The sequence below is a fragment of the Spermophilus citellus genome (genome assembly GCF_964194105.1).
Source record: "Spermophilus citellus genome assembly, chromosome: 1".
Taxonomy (NCBI): Eukaryota; Metazoa; Chordata; class Mammalia; order Rodentia; family Sciuridae; genus Spermophilus; species Spermophilus citellus.
The window spans coordinates 222,851,573-222,870,215 of record NC_138182.1 but is presented as its reverse complement, the minus strand read 5'-3'; the positions used below and the strand labels follow the sequence as shown (position 1 = coordinate 222,870,215).

At 41.2% G+C, this 18,643-nt stretch overlaps 1 protein-coding gene across 1 annotated transcript in view; it reads left to right on the top strand.

Moving 5' to 3' along the window:
- Window positions 1-6,061, top strand: part of CMYA5 (cardiomyopathy associated 5) — a 102,708-nt gene extending 96,647 nt beyond the window's left edge. Inside the window, 2 exon segments of the mRNA XM_081307427.1 lie at window positions 1,385-1,558; window positions 5,199-6,061. Coding sequence (XP_081163553.1) covers window positions 1,385-1,558; window positions 5,199-5,445 — 421 coding nt within the window. The 3' untranslated portion in view covers window positions 5,446-6,061.
- The last annotated feature ends 12,582 nt before the right edge of the window (window positions 6,062-18,643 follow it).

The following is an 18,643-nucleotide window of genomic DNA, read 5'->3' as shown; positions in this document are numbered from 1 at the left end:
AGCCAGTTGACTTACACTATTTCTCCATGAGGCTGTTTCTTGCCCGTCTGTGGCACAGCTCAGGTGTCACCTGCTCCTGGAAATGGCCAAGCCTTCTCTGGGCCCTGGTAACTTCTGATCTTAATATGTGTAAAAGGAGTAAGAACTTGTGAAGTCTTTTGCCAACCACTCAATCATGAATAGCTGTCGGACAGCAGCCCTGCTTCATGCATCTTTGAATCCCCACAATCTAACATGGGACCTGGAATATCATAGGTGCTAAAAATATACACAAGTGAATTCAGAGGGTAAAAAAAAAGATTTGAGAAATAGACTGAACTTTTCTGACTTTTTTGGATTTCTCAAAAAAAAAAAAAGAAAAAGAAAAAGAAAAAAGAATGTACTGGAGATTGGTAAGAGTTCATAGATAGTAACTGATGAAAACTGTAATGTATTTTATAAAATTTTATTTATTTATTATTAACCTGAAAATTAGCTCATAAATATCAGGCAGCAGAGCTTTGCTCCAGGGAGTGAGGGCTTGTCAGTAGCCACTTCTCTCAAATGAGGTTGTTGGGTAAAGACATGAGAAAGTGAAATACATTGCCTTGCATTCATCATTTTCTCATCTGTTAAAGGGAGAGGGAGAGGTGCTGACTGAATATTAACGCTGCTGAAATTAAAAATGCCTCCTTGCTGTCTCAGCCATTTCTAAGCAAAACTGAGCAATTCATGCAAACAAGGTCACCCATCAGCAGCAGAAAGTGCTTTGGTCCACTTCTCTGTGCCTCTTATAAAAATAGGATGAGACAAAAAGAGGCCTTTAACCAACCTCTCAGGGATACCTACTCCAAAGCCCCCTAATCAGACTTGGCCAATTCCACACCCTGCTCTGCTCTGGCTTCCCAGCTGTCTTGCCATTTAAGAGCCTCCACTCTTTTGGTTGTTGTGCCCAAGGAAGTCAGTGGAAACTGGAACTCATTGCTAAAGGTATTGGAGATTCCCTTTTTTGCAAGTTTTGGAAGAAAACTTTGCAAGTCATAGTCCTCACCTTCCTCTCCTTGTATTTCCTGTCTCTTTGTAAAAGCAGAGATTGTGCCGTTTCTTTTCTTCCCACCATTATTCTAGTTATTTCCTGCTCTCCAGCTCTCTTAAGAGATGCAATGTGCCATATGTGCATGCTGTATGAGACAGGGGACATATGTCAGGAGCATGGTGAGAGTTTGGGGAATTTCTGGGGCAGTCTGATCATTGGTAGGAGCACAATGAACACAGAATGTCCTCAAATTCCGGCAGTTTCCAAAGATAGAATTCTGGCAAAGGGTGTGTGAAGTTGATTGTTGATACTCATAGATAAAGGCTGCTGAATCCTGTGCTAAGCTCAATCTTATCAATTTGCCTGCAGAGTCCCCTCCGTGCTGGGTGAGGAGCTGCCCGCCTGTGGCCAACACTACTGGGAAACCACAGTCACAGACTGCCCAGCATATCGACTTGGCATCTGTTCCAGTTCAGCTGTGAGGGCTGGGGCTCTGGGACAAGGGGAGACCTCATGGTACATGCACTGCTCTGAGCCACAGAGGTAAGCCAGAGCCTTGCCTCTCCTCACTAAATCCAAATGTCATGCATAGATGTGTTGGCAGGGGTCCCTGAGGAACATAACAAAGAGCATCCCACTTTTCTACCCAAGTTCTGAGCCAGCTGAGAAACACAACAAGAGTCAAATAAGTATATAGAGACTAAAATATTTCTCTGCTTACTGAAGAAGTTGGTTTTAGAGAATGTGGAGCATCTTCATAATCATAATGTGGGCAAGAGGGTTCCTTATATTGAGTTCTATTATTAAGAAGACTTACCCAACTGTTAGAGCCCTGGCTGGGCCAGCCTCCCTGCCATGCAGAGCAGACTAGAAGGGGAGGGAAGGATATGTGTCTCCCTAGTTAGCTCATGACCAAGAATAGGGAAGAGAAAGAAACTGCTAGAAATGGGCATGGGCAGATTTTCCTTCTAAAGTCACCCCAGGTGGATGGAGACCACAGGATGATGCTAAAAGGAAGAAGAAGTAGATCCCCAGCACTCCCCAGGCATTCGTCCATATCAGGGTTTGGCAAACTATGGTCTATTGGCCAAATAGGACCCTCTGCCTATTTTTGTAAATAAAGTTTTATTGGAACACAGTCATCCTCATTTACTGTGTATCTGTGACTACTTTTGCAGATCTGTCAGAGACTGAATGACCTGCAAATGCTTAGATATTTATTATCTGTCCCTTTACAGAAAGTTTGTCCAGCCCTGGTCTACATTATTCATATTGTTTGGTTGGTTGATGTGAAAAAGCTGTGAACCTGTGTTGGTTGCAGAGAGATAAGGCCAGCATGTTGTGATCTGGATATGCTCACGGAAGGGTCCAATAGAAAAAGCACTGAACTGGGAGCCAAAACCCTGATTTTAGTCCTGGCTCCATCCTTGATTAGATTCCTTTTGGTGCACACCATAATCTGGTTAACCCTTTAAGCAGGGCTCATATGATTTGCCTGTCTCAGCAGGGAATAGTAATTGCTGGTCTACTAACTTTGGGGTTATGAGGATCACATGAAATCAGGGACAGGGGAGAGTTTTGACATTGTAAAGTGTACAAATGGGAGACATTATTCAAATGTAAAACTTTAAAAAGGAAGTCTTCAGTGCTTGCAAGTTCCCAGAAAAGGCCCACAGATTGGGATTTTGCATATCTTTGGCTGCACATTTCTCCCGGCATCCTACTTGACAGTTTGAGTCTCTGAGAAGGTTCATAAGGACACCATCTCCAAGTGCTATTTAAAGTCACATTTCATCAAGTCAGAGCAATTAAGATTAATTGATATTCAGTGCTGTACCATACTTAAGGACTCAGCCCCTGCCCAGAATTTGAAATCACTCAAATCCAGAATTTACAATCAGATTTGGAGCCAAAACTAGGTATTTATTTCACAATAATCCATAAGAACCCAAACCAAAGACTAGCCTCCAATAAAAAAATTTCTAGGATATAGAAAATATATCGTATATTTTGTTGACAAGTTCAAACCTACAAATTTGGTCTTTGGCTCTTTCAGGCCTAGAGGGGGGATACTGCGAGGAAGAGGACAGGGACCTCTTTGGCCACAGCACAGTGAGGTCAGCCTCAGGCACCTTCATTTCTTGCTCTGAGGTCTCAGCATAGAGAACCTGGGGACTTAAGGTTCAGGGAGAGCAGCTGCCTTAGACCCTCCTGTATTTTTCACTTTTTCTGGCTTAATGATTTTAACTCAAGCTATATTAATCTTGATTCTGCTCACATGGAATCTGGGCTTTAATGTGTCACAGTTGGAAAGGAGATCTGAGGATAGTCTCAGGAGCATTCACTGGCTGTCTTCCTATCTGTTCCTCTTTGCCAGCCTAGCCCAAGCCTTCCTCACCTCCTTTACTGGTTTTACCACAGCCACCCTGCCTGTACGCTGGCTGCTAGTCTCTGCCCACTCCAAGTTGTTCTACATGCCACAGATGAAAAGTGTTTCTAAACATCGTTTTCATTGTATCCCTTCCTTTTATGTTCAAAAATCTACAAACATCTTCAGTAATGTCAGAACTCAGGTGGGACTACCTGCAGGGTACAGGAAGCCAAAAAGAATGGGACCAGGTTGAGGGATGGGGAGCCCACGGGGTAGCAGCCCCAATGTTGAAATTCAGGGTCTCAGTTGCTACCTGAAACACACATCTGCCCTCCAGATTCTAGAACTCCATAATTGGTTGTGTCTCTCATTAACAAGGCTTTGAAAAGGCCTTTGGTCAACACATGCATCTTACTTATCTCCCCATCTCCTGTCATCTCTGCCTTCCCACTTGAGCTTTTCTCTGCAGTGAAGCTGTCAACTTGCCATTTCCTAAGTACTTGCCCTTGAACTTCAGGCCTTAAGATATACATTATAGGTCTGAAGTCTTTGACCCTCCCTGCCTGACCAGTCACCTCTTTACTCATATACTGCTGTATAAAGTCAAGGTGTTCCTGTGTTCTCACGTGCTGATTGCCGTGCATGTAGTTATCATTAATGTGAATGTGTGGGAGATTTGCAATAATGGGTAGCACCCAAGAGAAAGAACAACAGACCCCATCCCTAGTCACCCCCGAAACCCCAGTCACCACATACATCTACTTCATACACAGATTTTTCTCTCATGTCTTTTCTTCTCTTCCATCTCTCATTCCTTCCCTTCTCCTGCTGTCAGGGACTCACTCTTAGTTTCTAGGACTGGTAGGACAAACCTCCAAACTTGTGTTATTATTATTATTTTTTTTGCATGGGGAAATTATGCTTTTCTGGTCAGCAATTTCTCCTGCCATCTGGCCTTGAATCTTTTCCTTCACAACTAAAACAGGTGCATTAAATGTGTTGAGTAAACAATTGAACGTGCTATGCCCTGACATAGTTTCTCAGCCCTACTCTTATTTAAGTTAGTAACAGTTTTTTCCTGCCTGTGTTATATTATATGGGCTCCCAGAAGGCAAGGATATCCTTCTGTAGTCATTCATGTCCCACAGAGTTCCTAGGGAAGTGCTGGATACACATATATGCCCAAGGAACACTTGTTGAACTGACTGTATTTGAATTAAAGAGAGAAAGTAAGGCAACTGCTTCTAGCTGCAAGGATGCTGAAAACATCAAGATGAAATGGAAAGTTGGTTTGGGGCTGGGAGAACATGAAGTTGGCAAAAATGATGAAATTTTTCTTAAACTTCATAAAGGCCCTTATGTAAGTTTCCTATAAGTTGGTAAAACTGTAAAAATTAATGCATTGTATGGAAGGCAAGCATGCAGTACTTTTTAAAATACATGGCAGCCTCAAAGGAGTCTTATTCAAAAGAATGACACACCATGAATGCGGCAGTTAAAACATGTGGGCAGCGGGGAAAGAATTAGAATGTTGAGAAAAATCACAAGGGAGGCATATGTTGGCTATTCTGGGACTGCCTCCTAATGCAAAAGGAGCAAAATTATTAAAAATGCTTGTCTGTTGAAATGAGCCATGCATTTTAGCATCTTGGAGGAATCTGGTTAAAGTATTTGGGATCACATTATTGCAACTCATTATTTTTTTAATTGAAGTCTGTAACTGAAAACAATTGGTCATCTACCAGTGATTCTCCATATCAAATCCTTCAAGTTTTTCCAAGTTTTAAAATGTCCCCTTCTGTTTCATTTCAGGTATACATTTTTCTACAGTGGAATTGTGAGTGATGTTCATGTGACAGAACATCCAGCCAGAGTGGGCATTCTGCTGGACTACAACAACCAGAGACTTCTATTCATAAATGCTGAGAGTGGACAGTTGCTTTTTATTGTGAGGCACAGGTTTAATGAGGGTGTTCACCCTGCCTTTGCCCTGGAGAAACCTGGAAAATGTACTTTGCATCTGGGGATAGAGCCCCCGGATTCTGTAAGGCACAAGTGATCCTTGGCTTTCAGAATTTGCTAGAACAAGAATTCAAATGGGGGGGGGCGCTGTTGTTCTTTCTCTTGGGTGCTACACATTATTGCAAATTCTCCCACACATTCACATTAATGATATCTACATGCACAGCAATCAGCATGTGAGAACACTTACTAGGAACACCTTGACTTTATACAGCAGTATGTGAGTAAAGAGGATGAATTAAAACAACCCCCACCCTTTGGTTCACATGTTTGAGTTTTTCCTAACTTAAAAGGGTTTTCTCTAGACCTGGGAACCAAAATAGAGAAGTGGAATTCCATTTGTGTTATTGGTGAAAGTAATGCTCTGACAGGTCAAAACGGAGGTAAGGTTGTGCTATTGACACGTCTCTGACAAAAGTATGGCTTTTTCCACAAGAAAATGTCACCTTGCTTCACTAAAGGATGATGAATCCTAATCATTAGAGAAAGTGTTATAGCTGTTCTAAATTTATAATGAACTCTTTTTTTTTTTTTGTAATATTGTATACAGTAGAATGTGAGTCTCATTTCCCTGGAATTTTAAATGTAGAAAAGTGCAAGATATTAGAAATTTTCATTTTGTTAAATAAATGTTTAGACTCTTATAAAGCAAATCATGTGTGGACTTACTGTGTGAAACTTCTCGTCCAGCATCTTTGGACCAGAACATAATGCAGAGAAAATACTCATCACTTTTCAGTTGGTTGTTCTATTATTGACCCCCATGAGAGAATTTTATACACATATATTTTAAAATTGGGAATGGAACCACCATTTGACCCAGCTATCCCACTCTTCGGTCTATACCCAAAGGACTTAAAAACAGCATACTGCAGGAACACAGCCACATCAATGTTTATAGCAGCACAATTCACTGTAGCTAAACTGTGGAACCACCCTAGATGCCTTTCAATAGACGAATGGATAAAAAAAATGTGGCATATATGCACAATGGAATATTACTCAGCAATAAAAGAGAATAAAATCATGGCATTTGCAGGTAAATGGATGGAGTTAGAGAAGATAATGCTAAGTGAAGTTAACCAATCCCAAAAAACCAAATGCCAAATGTTTTCTTTGATATAAGGAGGCTGATTCATAGTGAGATAGGGAGAGGGAGCATGCGAGGAATAGACAAATTCTAGATAGGGCAGAGGGGTGGGAGGGGAATGGAGGAGGCATGGGGTTATTAATGATGGCGGAATGTGAGGATCATTATTACCCAAAGTACAGGTATGAAGACACAAATCAGTATGAATATACTTTGTATACAACCAGAGATATGAAAAATTGTGCTCTATATGTGTAATAAGAATTGTAATGCATTCTGCTGTTATATTTTTAAAAATGGAAACACTTTCAGCCCATAGAGCCTACACGGTTAACTATAAAGTCAAATACCAGAATCTGGGAATCTTCTCACTTTTTACTAAAAAAGATGACTGGTCATTTTAAAATATAATATTAAAATCTCTCAAAATCTTTCCAAAGTATGTGTGCAAAGCTGATAAATCTAGAATGCACATTGAGACCACTTGTTCTCCATAATGTAAATGCTTTGATCATATACATAGTTTCTCTTAATATTATGAATTATATATTATGAATATATATGATTATTATAAAAATCTTAATATTATTTTCATAAATTGAGAAACAACATCCTACTTTTTGGATGTATTCTAGAATCTGTTGTTTAATAGCCAGAAAATCCAAACTGGATTCGTATCAGCAGGGCCCCTTCGCCACTCTGCCTTCAAATCAGAGCAGTGGTTGGCAAGACTGATTCTTCATGAAATTGGAGGAGTTACTGGCTGCCTGGTGGAGGATGGTATCTTTACTTTTTCAAGCCTGGAAAGTATTATTTTCAGGTTCTGACTGATCAGCCACTTCTAGTCATTATTACATTTTTGTGGGGGTTTTGGTGGGCTGTAAAGTCATTTAAAAAAGTAACAATGGTAGCAGCAACCACATGGATTTTAGAGTCTTTCTCTAAAAGTAGACCCCTTAAAGACTTAGTGCTGGTTATTTACATAGGAGGTGGTTCCAGGAGGGACACTTGAGAAAGTGGGAAAATGAGAGAAGAAGGTGGGAAGCCAGTGAAGTACTTGTTCTATGAGGGTTATTACCACTGTGGGCACCTGGGGCTCATTTTGCTGGGGTCCCCTCTGGAAACCACATGGAACATTGCCAGAGGTTGACATGAAGGGTTTCCTGGAAGGGTCAACACATTCCTGTTCCCTACCCTCCCAGGTTGAATTTCTTGCAAGCTGCAAGCTCCTTGTTCTTGAGAAAGCACTCAGAGGGTTGAGAAGCACAGGCACCTGACATGGAACATGCAAGTGCTGAAAACCATGCATTGTAGACACTGGAGCATCCAGTCACCTGGGGCAAATGGGTAGGGCAGCAGCAGTAGCAGCATCCATCGTCACGTTGGAAGCAGCACAAACAGAGAAAACCACAGTAATAACAAGAGATAGTTCCTAGATGATCCCTTTGAGAAACTCAGATTTGGTTGATACAACTCATGGCCTCAAGCATGCTAGGCAAGCTTTCTACCACTGAGCTACAATCCTTGAGCTGTGGGTGCAGCTCAGTGGATTCTTAGTTATGCTTTTATTTATCCTTTATTTAGGATAATCTTAAACATGAAATCAAATAAGTAAAATGGCACAGCATTTTGTAGTATATAAAACATCATGGCAAGGGACATAGAGATGCTCTAAGTCCAACCCTCCCCACACCCCCAGTGAGTGACTCTCCTGTCTCTGACTTTCTGAGTTCCTGGGTGGTCTTTAGGGAATTATTCTAGAGCAGACAAGTAGCGCTAAAGTAAGTTCCTCACATGGTCAAGCAGTTCTTTTCTCCTTGGCCCTTCTCTGCCTTCCATCTTCCCTTCATATTGTCCTTCCTCTTCACACAACGTGGACCTTCAGAGGGAGGAAAGGAAGTCAACCAATTTTGGTTAAAATGAATCCTCTGGAAATGATGTTTATTGGTTTAATATCATGCACAGCACATCCACTCTCTCTTTGAATCCTCATCAGAACCTTGCACCGTAAAATTGTTGCCATTTTGGGTAGTCATCAAGAATATAAACAATAAAGTGCTGGGGAGTGATATCAGCCAAATTATGTTGTTATATTGTGTGCAAGTATGAATATATGACAACAAATCTCATCACTATGTACAACTATAACCCACCAATTAAAATGTGGGAATTTTTTTTTTTTGGCCATTTTATAGATGAGGAAACTAGTCTCAGAGCAGTTAAATGACTTGTTCACAGTCACAGCCAGCAGGAGGCAGAGTGTGGATTTAGACACAGTTCAAATCCTAGCTAAGAATGAGCCTATTTTGTTTCATATTTTTATGCTAGATTTTTTTCCATACATATGTGGTGTGTGAGAATTACTTTAGGTATACATGCACACACACACACACAACATACATTCATACACACTGTCTTCTCCTTGAACTGACTTCCTTCCTAAACCTTTGTGTTGATGCTGTAGTACCTCCTGGCTTTACAACAGGTTTCATTGGTTCTTCAATCCAGTGACCTTAATTCATTTATGCCTAGTGTTATTTGCATGTGGCACTTTGAGATTCAAAAGAGTCTATAACATCCATTTGTGAAGAATGGATACGTGAAACCACAATGCTTCTTCTAAGAGGTAGGGGATCAAAATAAAAAGACTGTGAAAAAAGTAAAAGAAATGGGAATCCGTGCTGTAGTCCTTCTTCATCTCTTTGCATACACACCTGACAAGCTTGGACAGAAAAATACATATTTTTGGACCGGGGTTTGACTCTAGGGGCACTCCACTACTACGCTATACCCCCAGCCCTTTTTATTTTGAGACAGAGTCTCACTAAGTTGCTGAGGCTGGTCTGGAACTTGCCATCCTCCTGCCTCAGCCTCCCAGGTTGCAGGCATGCGTCACCTTGCCCAGCTGGACAGACGTATTCTTTATGAAAGTTGGAAGTATTCTAATGGAGCAAACCAGAACACACATTATTGTTGTTTTCCTTGAAATCCAAAAGAATGCAAGTATGATACTTCATCACCCTCCCCTTACAAACAATAGGAGCACATTAAGGGCTAAACACCAATACTCTTTGAATGGATATAGCCTTTAGGTCCCAGGACCCTGTATCTGAAATCTCTTCCCATTTACACTCCATAAGTTACCCATGAATCAGCCTGTTCTTTCAGTTTCTGAAAGAACCCATAGGCTTCAAACAGCCTTATCATAGGCCAAGGATGGAGTACAGTCACACAGAAGGAAGATGGGCATTGCAAGAGGCCTGGTATCTCAAGTGCAAGCCTCTTTGTCCTCCCACTATTGGGCTGCACACATGCACAGTCTCTAGGTCTCAAACCACCCTGGTGTGCATGTGGTACCAGGGACCTCAAATCTTATGTGCAGTGGTGGTGGGGAGGTGCAGTTATGTGACTAGCCCTGATCTTTGAAACTCACCTCTCTTATCCCACAGGCTCCACCCAAAACAGGTACAAATCATAAATCAAGTGACTGTTACCCAATGATGCTAACAGACCAACACATCCTGCTCTGCAACATCTAATGGATCCATAGTTATAGAATATCACTTATATTTTAGGTCTGCAGCTATGCATGTGGTCAGTTAAGTTCAGCTGAAATAAATTAATGGCAGGCACTTACTGTCCTGAAGTCCTGAGCTCAGCTACTGAGGGGCATTTTGAGATCCTACTAGTATGACCTGAGTGCCTCCATTTCTGATAACCACCCTCTTCATGTTCCTGATTTGGTGACTGCTAAGATCAGGGAGTGTTCTCAGGCACATTCCTGAGTTGAGTGAAGCTGGACTGGACTTCCAGCCACTTCACAGGAGACTAAGGAAAGAGGACATGTTCTGGGGTATTTTTAGAGTAGGAGATAACACGTCTCATTTTCTTTTACTGCCTTCTAAGTATTTGTGGTTGTGCCTCTTTTTTATCTAAAGTGGATGTCCTTTCTAGCCTATGTTTTCTATTGATGCTAGTATTTTAGATCCTCAAGTAATATATGAAACTTAAGAACAGTTTAAGAGTAGTGAGAGGCTGAAGAACGTTTAACTTAGAGCAAATACAACTTAGAGAAGAAGATAAGAGGTCTTCTAAGATTTGTAGAGCTGTTGCATGGAAGAAATTGGCTTACTTTGATTTTCTCACGAAGACCAGTGGGTACAAGTCCTACCAGTAGGTAGTAGCTGAGAAATTCTGTACAAGAGAAAGAACACCCTTGAGTGACAGCTGACTAAGGGGCATGCTACCTAGCAGGTAATGAGCTCTCAGAGCCAGGCAGAATGATCCACAATCTGGAAAATAAAGATCAGATTTCTGCCTTGGCCTCTCAACCTATGGTTTTGGTGTACCTGGGGTACTTGCATTACGTGTGGCCTGAGGGTCAACATGGGCTCCAAGGGGAAGGCCAAGTGGGCATAAATTCAAACCCTCTTCCATTTCATCATGGCAGCTCAATTATTGTTTTACACATTGGGTTCCATAAAATATTTCTGTAGTTTAATAAAATTTGAACTGGGATTCCTGTCTGAATATTGTGACCCAAGGTGACTCAAATGTCTCTAAATTTTCCATTCTTACGGGATTTCTTTTCTTTATTATCCAAATACTGATCTAATATTGATTGCAATAAATTCTGTTTCTTATCCCAAATTTCTTGAATAGATGATTACATTTCCTTGTTAACACTTCCGACCTCCGGCCTCCATGTCCTCCACTCTAGTCCTCTCACCACTATTTCCCAGGGCTCACCTGGTCCCCTCTGCAACCTCCCAAGCACAAGGCACAGCGCTCTTTTGATTGCTGAAGGAAGCACTAGCGAAGGGCAGACGTTGCTAGGGGCTAACAAGGTTTTGTTGGAGACTTGGGACTCATAAGGGGCATTTTTCAAAGAACATGAAGCCTAAAGATAAATGTAAAACATCCAGCTATGTGAGAAACCACTTCTGATCTCATCCTCAGCCCAGTCTTCCTTCCGTATTGAACTGACTAACCTCTCCATATTACTTTATTCTTTATATTTCTAGCTTCGACTTAGACTGATTTTCAGATCAGGCAGTGGAACTAGAAAACACAAAACATCAAAACCACTCTTACAAGTATAGACATCTTTTATAATAGTCTGAGAGTAAAATTTCACCCTCCTTATCTCTGCCCCTTTTAAACGGCACAAGTTCTAGGCCTCTCTTTGCAGAAGTAAAAGGCACATTAAAGCAATTCCTCAAAGCAAAGAACATGCTTCTCTCCCCAAGATGAATTTGGCTATTACTTCTTATAATGGTTTTAGAATCTGCTTAGCATCTTCCTGTTAGTGGTTTTCTGTAGAACTAGCTGATGATTGAGAATCCTTTCTCAGCCCACGAGGACCTCCTAGATGGTGTTGGACTGTCCCAATACCGTGGAACACTTTACTCTTTGAAAGATTTCAAGGATAAATGACACTCTACTAAAGTCAATATATTATTTGAAGATTTTGTAAAATAGGGGGAAGTGAGTGAAATAATTAAGAAGAAATGGAAAGGAGAGCCACAATTCATTTGTTTAGCATGTATTTATTGGGATATGCACTATTGAGGCCCCCGGGGAAAATGGCAGTCATTCAATCAGACAAAATCCCTGCCTTCAGAAAGCCTATATTCTGGTGGAGAAAGACAGATGGTAAATGTATGTATAGCATGTTGGAAGAATAGAATTGTGAAGAAAAACAGATCAGGGGGAGAGAACAGAGTAATAGGAGATAGGGGTTGCTGTGTTTTAATTACAGTGGGAAGGTATCTCTGCTAAGATGATATATGAATGAAGAACTAAATGAAGTGAGGGAATTAGCCATGTGGGTATCAGAGAGCAAAGAGTATTCCACTTAGAAGGAATAGAAAATGTGGAGGTCTAGAGGTAGCTGCATTGGAAAGGAACAAACATGGAAGGAAGTGGTAGTGGGCACAACCAGAGAGTGCTGGGGCCCAGGTCATAATGACCTTGAAGGCCAAGGAAGAGCTTCAGTTACCTTCTGAGTGAATTGGCAAGAAGTAATAGGTGTGCAGAAGAAAGCAGGGGTACACAAAAAAAACTGGCTTCTTAGGTGTTTAGGTATTAAACAGGATCTTTTCTAAAGGCTCCCTGCAGTTCTCCGCTCCTGCAAAGAAAGGGCTCAAAGGGCCTGTGTAGGTGGGAGAGAAGAAAGGTTCTCTTCATCTGCTCAGTTCTGTCCAGGAACCCTGAGCCCCTGCTCACTTCCTGCTTCAGGGGAGCAGACCCTGATGCCAGGTTACCATTAGGAACAGCCTAGGGCAAAACTGTGGGGATAAAACTGCTCTTGTATCCAGGCTGACTTTTGTTCTGAACTGAGTCTGCCTGCTCGCTATAAAAAGTCAGCAACCAGCAAAGACAAAGAAATACAAGCACATTTGAAGGAAATATTGCCTCTCTTGTCAATTTTATGATTTTGTGCATGAAGATGAGATAATTATGTCATCCAGGGACACTGCTGGCTATGTTGGGGATCATAGGGTATATATATATACACACAAATATGTGCATATTTCATACGTGTCAGTTTGTGTGTCTATGTATATCTATATAAATTCTTAATGTCAATTGCTTAATTTGTAATGAGAAATCAATTGCCAATAGGGCTGGAGAATACATATATATATATATTTTTTTTGGGGGGGGGTCAGAGGATTCTCTCTCTCTCTCTCTAGGCCACAGAGCTCTGAGAACTTCAGGTCCCCAGTGTGGTGCTGGGCTACACACACTGCCTGAGGCTGCTGACCCCTCAAATTCCACCCACCCAGGAAAACTGACATATTTTTCACACAGGAAGCCCCATGCCAGTCAAAAGGTGAGAATGCAGGATAGGTGGAGGCTCTTCGTGGCCAGCATTATTGAACTGCTATGGCTAGCCATGGGGCCAGGTACTATCTCTGGATTTGCCAGTCTGAGTACTTTTTCTTGCATGGGTGCTAAGCTTCCCTGAGCAATCCTGGGGCTTTGGGAATTCCTATGTTTTTTAGTTCAACTGTTTTAAAATTCACAATTCTGACTTTGCTATTATTATTTTTTTAAAGATGGCTTAGAAAAAGGGAGACCATTCCCCAAGCCATCGCTTTTTTCTTCTTCTTCATTTAGTGAATGCTTGGTTAGATTTCTATGCCCTGTCCTTCCTAATTTTGATCTGAAAAATTTTGTGCCTGTTATGGTGACTATTTCAGATGACATCATCTATTATGAAGAACTTCCTACTTTATTTACCCCTAATTAAACCCTACCTGTGAGTTCTTAGGGTCTCACAGCTTTCCCTTGGATTGTCTGCAGGTGGGTTGCAGTTGATAAGCCAGAGTGGTTCAGAACACAGCTCCCAAGCCACAGGGATCTGGAGCCACGGTTCTGCTTCAGAGTGATGCGGCTTCGGGCAACTTTAGCCTCATTGTAAAATGGACATAGTACTGGCTCTCATGCTATAAAGTTGCTCATTCATTCATACAACAAACACTTAATGGTACCAAGATGCCAGGCACTGCTCTAGGTATTAGGGACACAGCAGTGATCAAAACAGACAAATACCCCTGCCTTCAGGCAGTCTGTGTTCAAGTGAGATGAAAGATATACAGAAAAGGAGATGAACAAGTAAACTGTTTAATATCAGAAAGTTATATATACTATAAAGAAAAAATAAAGGAGGGATGAGTTGTTGTGACAAATGGGAAAATTAGCATATATCTAAAATTCTTAGCACAATGCCCAGCATAAGAAGCAAGTTATAAACTCAGTTATAATTATAGAACATAGTGTGCCCCTAGAATAGTCCAAGGTCTTCAGATATATTTTGGTACACAGTTGTGTTACCCATGACCAGTGAATCCCCAGTAAAAGGTTTTATGGATCTTCCAACTGGTCCCTTATTGGTACACATACTATTGACACTCAAGGTTTCATTTCTAAAAAGTGCTTCAGTTTTAAAGGCATCAACTTCACTATTTGGCTTAGAGTTTCTCTTGGGTTTGTCATGGAAAAGTGTATATCGTTTCCATATTTATTACGTACTTTAATCAATGTTATAAACCTGACTGGGAAGGCCTCAATAGAACTCTTTCATGGGGCAAGTGTGGTTCCCACGTTAATTTACGGTCAATTCAATGTAATTATTGTTAACTCAGACACACATTTTAACATATACCATGTCAGGCCACCACACTGGTTTCCAATGGGAATGAAGAAAAGTAAGATATATCTGTACTTCTCAGGAGGCCAGGGCAGGCACACAAGTATCTGTCGCACAACATATAGGTCAAATAATCATGGAGTCAGAGACTTCAAAGTGGGAAGAGGACATATCTCTTTGGTATGACCATAAAATGTTGTGCAGAGGACAGGGCATTTGGGATGTGCCACGCTGTGTGTGTGGGATTGTCATTGGTGATGGTGGAGAGGATCAGGGAAGTCTAGGCAGAAGCAATAGCATGAGACAAACAGGGGAGGCCAGAAGGGCTTGGGGAACCATCCTAACGGCACTGGGAACATGTAAGGAAGTGGGACAACACACCTAAAGGGGGCTTTTGGCCCTGGGGATAATAATCGCTGAGCTAAAATGCAGGAGTGTTTCAGTACAGGACCTAATGGAGACTTATTAAACGACTTTGACATCTGAGTAGAATGGATGGGTTAGGAGTGAGTGCAGATGTGGTTTGCCAACTGCCAGTGTAAACATGCAGTAATGAGTTTCTGAAGTAGACTATTGGCAAAGGAAAGCAGGGGAGATTCCAGAGCGTTCTGATGTAGGATCTATAGCTACAAGAGGTAGGTGAAAGCAAAGACCACAAACTATACAGGCTTTTGAACTTGGATTCTTGGGAGCATAACTATGCTATTAGCAAAAGAAGCAGCAAAAAGAACACATTACCATTGTGTGAGTGGAGAGATCAGTTAGCCGGATCCTGTTGAGTTTGGGGTCATCCAAAAGGAGCTATCCATCAAATTGCAAGCTCATGGAAGTGCTCAAGGCCAGAGGTACATGATTGGGAGCTGCCTGCTTTGGTGCAGGCTCTGTCAGAAGCTGTGTGAACTTGGGGGAAGTAATTTAACCTCTTTGTACTTTAGTTTCTTCAACTGTAAAATTGGGACAATAGGTTTCTGCTCAACCTACTCTTAGGGATGTTGTGAGGAATAAATGATTTGATATACATCATGAACTTAGAACAGCGTCTGGCATGTAGTAAGTGCTTAAGAAATGTTAACTGTATGTCAACATAATGCGAAAGGCAAGATTCCCAAGGAACAGTCACAAAACACGCTTCATTTTTGTCTCCTTGTGTCCTTTTTGAGTTTATTCAGGGCAGAATTTGGGAGGATTTAGGTGGTCTTTCTTAGTAGAAATGTCAGAACAAAAGCCTGATGGCTGAGAGGTGGCCATGGTTATAGGAGGAGGGAAGAAAAGAAGGAGTGAGCAGCATCTGGTGCCTCAGAGGGGGACAAGGCAGATTGGGTCCTGATGGGAGGTCTGGCGAGGGGCTGTGGGATGGCTGTGGGATGGCTGTGGGATGCCTGGGTGACTGTGTGTATGGGTGGCTTTGGAGGTTCCAGGGGTGAGTTTTTATCTGGATATGCCAAGTGTTAGCTCCAGGCCTCATACAGAGTGAGCTGGAAATAAATGTTATTGAAAGCAAATTCTGAAAATTATATAGGTTCTTGTTTCTTTCAAACACAATTTCTTCTCTCACAATTTAAAACCACCACACATCAACTTCCGGCTTCTCCTCTCTGGAAGGTTTTGGGGCTGTCTTCTGGTGGCTCTTGGATTGTAAATCAGAGGGAGATAACCATCTCTTTGTGTTCTCCTAGCAGAATTTGTTTGCTGGTTGCCAGGTTGTCTCAGAGAGTAAGGACTGGAGGAGAGGGAAGGATGAAAGGCTCAGGGTCAAGAATTTTCCCTCAGATAGGGTGAATAAACTCGACTCTTCAAAACACAAGCTATTTCAAAGGTCATTTTCTTAAGAAAAAGATGTTGATCACTGATATCTTTTGGGAAATCAATTCCGTGTTGAAATATAATTTATACCGCTCTTTACTTTGTGTTCTTTCAGTGAATTAAACTATAACCAAGCTTATTTCTTGATTTGCATTTCTCCTTAATTATTCTGAGCTAAGCTCTACCCTGCAGAACTCCAGAAAATGGATAAAATATGCATTCTTGAGTGTTGAACAGCAGCGGCAGACACCTACACACCAATCCCTGGCTGTGTGGGATGCTGCCATTTCCCCCAAGTCATTTCAGGTCAGAAACACCTCTGCTCCTGAAGAACTCCATTTAGGGGCCCACACCCAAGGTCTCTCTATGCATCTTGGAAGAAGTGAGGAGCAGTACATTGTTCTGCATCCTCCCAAGAATAGGACTGAGGCTAATTTTCTGCCCCTTGTAGGCATAGAAAGGATTGTCCAATTATTCAGCTCAATGGGAAACCCCATGAATTACTTCTATAGAACCTGAAGTTCAAAATCAGAGAATGATTTTGCTTCATTGCCATCCAATTAACAAAGCTTTCTTTAAAAAATAACATTAATATATATTATTGTGGAACATTGGGAAACCATAAAGAATCACAATGACTAAAATAAAAAGTATCCCTAATTTCATAGGCTCAGCACCCTCAGAGGCCTTTTTCTCTCTATTTCCATAATGCAAATGCAAGGCCTATAAGTGTCACAGGCATCTTGCAAACTTGAGGATGAAATCCACGTGCTGAGCAGGAAGGAGCATGAGGCTTCCAAGTGACATTGTGGAGACACCATTTGGCTTCTTTATGGCCTGCCTCTAAACTTCTTGTTGCTTGAGTTTGGAGACGCTTAAGAGGAACTGGGGTATAAATTGACTAAGAAGGAGGACTTATTTGGACTAATCAGAGTTGCAACTTGAGACACAAATTTCAGGCAGGCTGAAAGTTTATGTTTTTAGGTCTTAAAGACTTCAAACATGTTTTAAAGGCAACAACCATAATGGGGAAGGGACTCACATCAGTTGTTTGTCAAGAATTTGAATTGGCACAGGCAGAATTGCAAGCTGTCTTGTAAGAAAAGGATTGGGTAATTTAAAGAACATATGTAAAGCAATTTTCAGAGAGGAAGAGGGAAAGAACAAGAACAAAGAAAATTAGGGGAAAGTAAGGAAGTGAGATGACCCTGGTGGCTATTGGAGGATTGCAATGCTCCAGTCTAGTGAAAACTGCAGCTCTCTGCATGTGAAGTATAGGGTGCAGCCAGGTGCACAGGGTCAAAAGTTTATTTGGAGGTAGATTGAAGCCTGGTCTCTCATGTCCACTTGGCCTAGTATTTTGGGGACTCCTCAGTCAATGTTTGATTTGATTTTTTCATGAGTTAAATAAATCTATGATTTTAAGCCATTCAAATAGCTTTCTGTTGAAATATAATATACATTCAGAAAAGCAACACAAGTTCACACACAATGGTTTTTTTTTCATATCTGTATGATACCAGTTTTCAAACCAAGAAAAAGAATATTATTGGCACCAAGAAGTGACTCTCCAGTCACTGCCACTTTTGAAAGTAAGCAGTATTACAGTTACAGTAACTACAGGTTCATTTTGCCTGGTTTTGAAGTTTATATGAAAGAAATTGTTCAGGATTTTTTTTTTTTACTTTATGTCTAGTTTCTTCTGTTCGATATTACATTTGTGAGATTTGCCTATGCTGTTGTGTATAGAATTATTTATTCCTTCTCCTGATTGTATAATTGTGTGTGTATGTGTATATGTATGTGTGTGTGTGTGTGTGTGTGTGTGTGTGTGTTTGTTTTGGTACTGGGGATTGAATTCAGGGGCACTCTACCATTGAGCCACATCCCGAGCCCTATTTTATATTTTATTTAAAGACAGGGTCTCACTGAATTGTTTAGTGTCTCGCTTTTGCTGAGGCTGGCTTTGAACTCATGATCCTCCTGCCTTTGCCTCCCCAGCTGCTGGGATTACAGGCATGTGCCACTGTGCCCAGCTAGTTGTATAATTTATGAGTGTAATATGACTTATTTGTTCATTCTGATTGATGGACATTTGAGTTGTTTCCAGTTTGGGGCTATTTATAAGTATTACTGATATAAGCATTCTTGCGCTTATCCTTTTATATATATGTACACATTCTG